The sequence below is a fragment of the Nymphaea colorata genome, chromosome 1 (assembly GCF_008831285.2).
Source record: "Nymphaea colorata isolate Beijing-Zhang1983 chromosome 1, ASM883128v2, whole genome shotgun sequence".
In the NCBI taxonomy this organism is placed as follows: Eukaryota; Viridiplantae; Streptophyta; class Magnoliopsida; order Nymphaeales; family Nymphaeaceae; genus Nymphaea; species Nymphaea colorata.
The window spans coordinates 14515180-14521179 of record NC_045138.2 but is presented as its reverse complement, the minus strand read 5'-3'; the positions used below and the strand labels follow the sequence as shown (position 1 = coordinate 14521179).

The 6000-nt window shown below is 40.0% G+C and overlaps 1 protein-coding gene across 1 annotated transcript; it reads left to right on the top strand.

Annotated features, from left to right (window-relative positions):
- The first annotated feature begins 950 nt into the window (after positions 1 to 950).
- Positions 951 to 5191, top strand: LOC116245487 (pentatricopeptide repeat-containing protein At4g17616). Its single transcript, XM_031617004.2, has 3 exons — positions 951 to 1279; positions 1472 to 1565; positions 2209 to 5191. The coding sequence occupies exon 3, from the start codon at positions 2282 to 2284 to the stop codon at positions 4529 to 4531; it is 2250 nt and encodes a 749-aa protein (XP_031472864.1). The 5' UTR covers positions 951 to 1279; positions 1472 to 1565; positions 2209 to 2281; the 3' UTR covers positions 4532 to 5191.
- Positions 5192 to 6000: the final 809 nt, after the last annotated feature.

Sequence of the window (6000 nt, the reverse complement as noted above, 5' to 3'; positions counted from 1 at the left end):
CCATCGGTTGGCAAGATTCTAAAAGTAAACAAGCCCGCTTTTCAAAAGTTTTCATCTTCCAATTTGGACGTGCATGAGAAAGCGAAATAGATCATAGTTTTTAACTAGGGATGTAAATGATTCGGATTATGTAATCAGGTCATAGTTTTATCAGATCCAAGTTATTCAAATTGGGCTAACCGAGTAGGAATCAGATCTGAATTTGACTATCTTAAATGGATTCGATATTTACGTCCATGTTCTTAATCCTCCTTTTCTTCGCTCCAACTTTTTGATTTGAATAGAACCTGGGCCACATCTTGGTCAAATTTGTTGGTCCGGTGGGCTCGACCCATAGTCTGAAACAAATGCGGACCACATCTTGGTCAAATTTGTTGGTCGGGTGGGCTCGACCCATAATGTGAAACAAATGGTCGGTCGGGATGGTGAAGGCATGCATCCTGAGGCTTTTAGGCAAAGCTTGATTGAGAAAATTAATTTGGCACCAAGAAGAAAAACACAATTCATCAATCTAAAGTGATCCATCCAAGATTAAGATTAGACAAAGGGTGTGAACAGATCGGCAGATATACCTTTAACTATATTCAACTTCTTCATATATTCACATATTCGAATTCAAATTGGAATTCGAGTGCAAATAAAAAAAAGTCGTATATGAGTATGAAATCTGATTTTAGAATGCAAACTTGATCTAACTTTGACTTTTTACATTCATATCTAAAATCCAAATCTGAATTTTGACTGAATTTGATATACAATATTTATCTAACAACAGTCTGATCTAAATCAGTATCTAAATCAGATGAGATTATGGTATATTCCAAATCAATCCGATGCCATTTGTTAAATCTGAAATTCTATTTCTTAATTGAATATTACATTTTTTTTTCCAGATAGACGCGACTCGTTTTTTATCCGTGGTCTGTGGCCTGTGGGTATTGGGTAGCTTTTTGTCCGTAGGCGGTAGCCGAACAGGTGTTCCCAACGAACAGCCTCTCGCCGCCTCGGCCTGGCCCAGCCGCGGTCCCTTTTCCGTTCCACCGGCGAGCAGCGAGCAGCACAAAAGTTCCCCGTGGCACTTCGAAAGTTCCGGCTCCCCACCGGTGGATGGCTTCGAACGTTCTTCGCTATCACACAACATCGCGAATGATTGTGCTGCTGAACTGATAACGGAGCTGATGAGTGATGAATGATATCAGGATTTAACAAGTTCAAAAGCACTCTTTTCTACAAAATAAAAAGTTGGGTGCACAGAGAATTGCCAATGTATAAATTCATGGTAGGGAGTTTTCTTTTCAGTGGAGTTGTGTAACATGCGTTAACATCTCACTGTGGCCGACTGTAAGGAATGGCCTAGAGCCTTTTTGTTGTCCAAGACGATTCAATTCCCCTTTCTTCTTAATTATTGAAGCTTCAGTTCCAGGAAAGCAATTCTGACATGATGCCTCAGCTACAATTATCTGCCTTGCAGCCAGTTCAGGGTGTGGAAGGTGGGATCAAAGGAAAGAGTAGCACATAAAACTTTCAGGGTGTGGGATGTCTCTGTCTATTCCTTAACGCTTCAGGTATTGTCTCTTCGAATAAAAGGAAGTGATTTCTTGGATTTTGATGCATTGACACATTCTCTTGCCTTCATGATGCTTATGGTTATTTTTTGAGCTCTTATGTGTATGTTTGTGTTAGGTCATGAGCCATTCTGTTTTCAAGGAAAATGAATGTTTTCATCCAGTTCACCGAAATTCACCTAAAGCTGAAGTTTAATAGGAAAAGCAATAAACGTGTAGGATCAGCATCCTCTGAAGTTTAACAAATGGCTTCACTTGAGGTTTCCTTTTTCTTTTGGTTTTGAATGTGTTCTTGCCAAAGCGGCCAATTGCTGGCGATTATTTTACGTTCTGATCTCAAGCGCTTTACCACGCCAACCTATTTGTAATTGTATATTTCTTTCTGATGGTGGTTTCATTGTGCGAGGTTTAACCGCCCACCAACTATTCGTGAAAATGTCTGAAAGAGAATAGAAAATTGTCACTGTTAATTCTTCCTATTTCCAAAAGATAACTTCTAGGAGCTTCTTCTTTTTCCCCTTTGGAAGGAAAATTAGAACAGGATTTTCAGCTTAATCATATTTTTCACTACTAGTAGCAAAGTTATAAGTGTAAAAGATTTATGTGAATTCTCTAATCTGATGTGCAACGATTTTTTATGCAGGAAAGGTTAGTGGCAGGTTAATTATGCCAGCAAGCGTGCCTGACTCCATGATGTTGGATAATCTATCGCCATCATGGTAAAGTGCATAATTCCTGCCGGTGGCTTTTGTCGCCATTTGCTCTCTACATCTTTTGATACCCTTGCACAATGTACTGGGGGATGTTTAGGTTTCACTTGCTTCACTCCGTCAGTTATTAAGGTTTGGGTTAGGAGATGCATGGGTTCCAGCCAGTCTGGTCCCTTGGAGCCTTCAAATGAACAAGGTCAGGTTGCTGAAATTCGGCCTCAGTCCTTGGAGGTTTTTGGAGCAGTTAGAGGATTACATACCCACCATCTGCAACATTCTGATGCATCTCTTGGGGATTCCTCTGCTGTCACCAAGTCTCCAATTTCTTGGGCAGGTTCAACTTATTCAATGCTATTGAACAACCTTGAAACTGCTCTGAAGGACCATAGGATAATCGACGCATGGGAATCATTTACCGACTTCAAAAGATTATATGGTTATCCAACTAAATGTTTGCTGCAAAAATTGTTAGCTGAGCTGTCATATTCATCGGAACCTGCCTGGCTTCGTAAAGCGTATGATTTAGTGCTAGTAATCAAGGAGGAGAAACCAGAAATGCTCTGTTATGACTCACTGATTATGTTGTCTCTCACCCTTTCAAGAGCAGAAATGCCTATTCCTGCGTCTTCCATCTTGAGACTTTTGCTGGAGAAAGGTGCTTTTCCACCAGTCGGCATATGGACTGCAGTTTTCTTGCACTTGGTAAAATCAAAGATTGGAACTTATCTTGCATCAGAGTTGTTGGTTGAGATCAGTGAATGCTTCTTGAAACACAAAAGGAACTTAAACAAAGGCCAAAGTTCATTTCTTAAGTCAGTGACTCCTAACACTGGAGTCTTTAACCTTGTATTGAATGCATGCTTAAAAGCTGGATCTGTACTAAAGGCCCAAGAAATAATTGAACTAATGGCACAAACAGGAGTTGGGGCGGACTTGACCTCAATTGCTATCATGAGCTTAGTTCATGAGAGAAATGGTCAGAGAGATGAACTGAAGAAACTTGAAGCACATGTTAGTGAGGTTTCTGCATACTCACTTCATCATTACCAGTTATTGTATAACAGCTTTCTGAGTTTGCACTTCAAGTTCAGGGATATTGATGCCTCTTTAGCGTTGGTAGTTAACCTCTACAAGCGGCAACAAGGATGTGCTTTCTCTAATGAGAAAAAAGGGGAAGTGAAAGAAAAGTTTAACAGCAGCGTTGTCAATATTGGATCACGAAGATTGCGAACAAGTTTAGCCCTAAAGATTGAACCAAGGCTTTTGCAGAACAATTTTGTAATCGAAATTGAAGGACATCCGGACCTTGTAATCTTGAACAAAGGAAAGCTTGTACCAAGTCATAAAGCTCTTGCAAAGTTAATCATTGGCTGCACGAGGGTTCGTAAGACTGAGAAACTAGCCAAACTTTTTTCCTCGATACAGAAGGAGATGGATGAGGCAGAAGTAGGCAGGATGGTGACTGAAGCTATATGGGCCTGTGTTCACTTGGGTTGGTTGGAGACTGCACATGACATCATTGAAGATCTAATTGCCGAAGGAGTTCACATTAAGGAAGATTCATACTCATCTCTTCTCGTAGCTTATTGCAAAAAAAATCAGTTCAAGGAGGCCGTTGTACTAATTACACAAATGAGAAAGGTTGGCCTGCTAAGAGGAATGTCGAATGAACAAATTTTATCAGATGCTTGTGGAACAGCTACAAGGGCCTTTGGCTGGGCTGAAAAGTCTGAGTTAGCAGAACATTTGGCACATGAATTTGGAAATGAAGATTCAACACACTTGTTGGTTCTTGAAATAAATGCTGCCATCTGCTTTTTCTGTACGGCTAAAATGATTGAGGACGCCCAAAAATCATTTAGGAAGATGAAGAGTATGAGTCTGCAACCGACAGTTCAAACTTTTGGCTATCTTGTGAATACTTATTTTTCTCTAGGTATGTACAGAGAGGTCACCATGATATGGGGGGAGATCAAGGAGTGCATGGTTAGTGGAGTTTTGAAAAGAAACAGAGACTTGCTTGACAGTTTACTATTGAATTTTCTCAGGGGTGGTTATTTTGAGAGAGCCATGGAAATTATTGGCTTGATGAGTGAGCATGGTATGTTCATTGATAAACTCAAGTACAGGAGAGAGTTTCTCAAACTTCATTTAACTCTTTACAGAGGCTTGAAAATTTCAGATGCCAAGAACGAGGTGCAGCGTAAAAGGCTGGAGCACGTTCGTGCATTCCGTAGGTGGGCTGAAATCAAATGAATTTCGCGGAATTACTGCATCCTTTGCTGTAAAGAGTGGATCATGGAATCAGGAGAAGGTTCATTAAGACGGTTCTTACATCATCAAGTTCCTACCTGGATATGGTCGATAGGGCCCTTTCAGGACTCATTTGTCTGTATCAAAACTGCAGGAACTATGTGAACCCAACCCACGATACAACAAGGCGTTTGGTTATTCACAAATGAGCCTGAACTTGAAGAACCATGCCCTCTCTGCAACTGGACCTCAAGGCCTGAGCTGGTGATTGCCCAAACCCAGCCCGTTAGTCATCATATTTCTGTGGCATTTACCATCAAAAGAAGAGTATGATTCATCCGAGTCGTTCTACAGAATTTGGAATCCAGTGAATGGGGTCCGGACATTTGATGAAAGACATCAAAAGATCCCGTTGCCCCATGCTTATGCTCTACAGGCAGAATTTAATAAGGGGTTTTTACCATCTGGATGCTACTTGAAGACAGGTGGTTAAATGATCTATTTATTTGAATGGTCATCGTGTTTTTATGTACAGAACAAGCTTCTGCTCCAATGTGTTTAAACAAACCAAGATAGAGTTATCCGTGTTTAGCAATATTCATGCATGAAAGATTTGTTCGTCTTCTATACAACAATGGCAATCCAAAAGCTAAATTGAGATTACGTTTTGAGTCATCCGAATCTATTACTTTCTTTTAACAGGTCGAAGATTGCGAGGGATTCATTTATATTTCACTAGTACCTTAAAGCTTGTCCAATGTTTTTGAATGTGAAATTGTTGTTCGTAGAGTGCTATAAATATGCTTTGGGAGTCACATCCGACAATTTATACTGCCAAGAGAGCGATCGAGTGCAAATTGAAAAAACTGCAAACGCATGTCATGTTACACAGAGAGAGAGAGAGAGAGAGAGGGAGGGTTCTCTCCTTTGCAGAACATGATGCTTGCATACAACAATAAAATTTTGGGTGGAAGAAGGAATGAAAAGAAGAAGAAAAGGAAATCAAGCAAAAAACAAAAGAAAAAATTATTGCATCTCAAACTTCCTCAATTTCTTGGGGAATTACCAGTTGAGAACCTTCACCGCCTTTCGCTTCTTCCCCTCCTCCCCTGACAGAGTTCAAAAGTGAGCACTCCTCCATGTTTGTGATGGAAGTGCTGCAGAGGCAGCACCCCGAATCACTCCTTGATCATCTGCTTTTTTAAAAGCACCAATTTAACATACTGTTTCATCATCACCATTGTCGTCATCTCTATTGTTTATGCTTATTTAATCATACCTATAATCTATATTAAATTATTTATTTGTCTAGACGCCATTCATTGTCGACATATTGACGTATAAGAACATACTGTCGGCACAATTTTATTCATCTAAATGGAAAACTTTGCACAAAGTTGGTAAAAAAAACACACATATGCTTCGCTTTCATGCACATCTACAGTCTATTACTGACGTGATTGACAGAAATA

Bases quoted from the DNA above. Each gene is read 5' to 3' on its own strand.
- LOC116245487 (XM_031617004.2), top strand. From the start codon at position 2,282: ATGGTAAAGTGCATAATTCCTGCCGGTGGCTTTTGTCGCCATTTGCTC.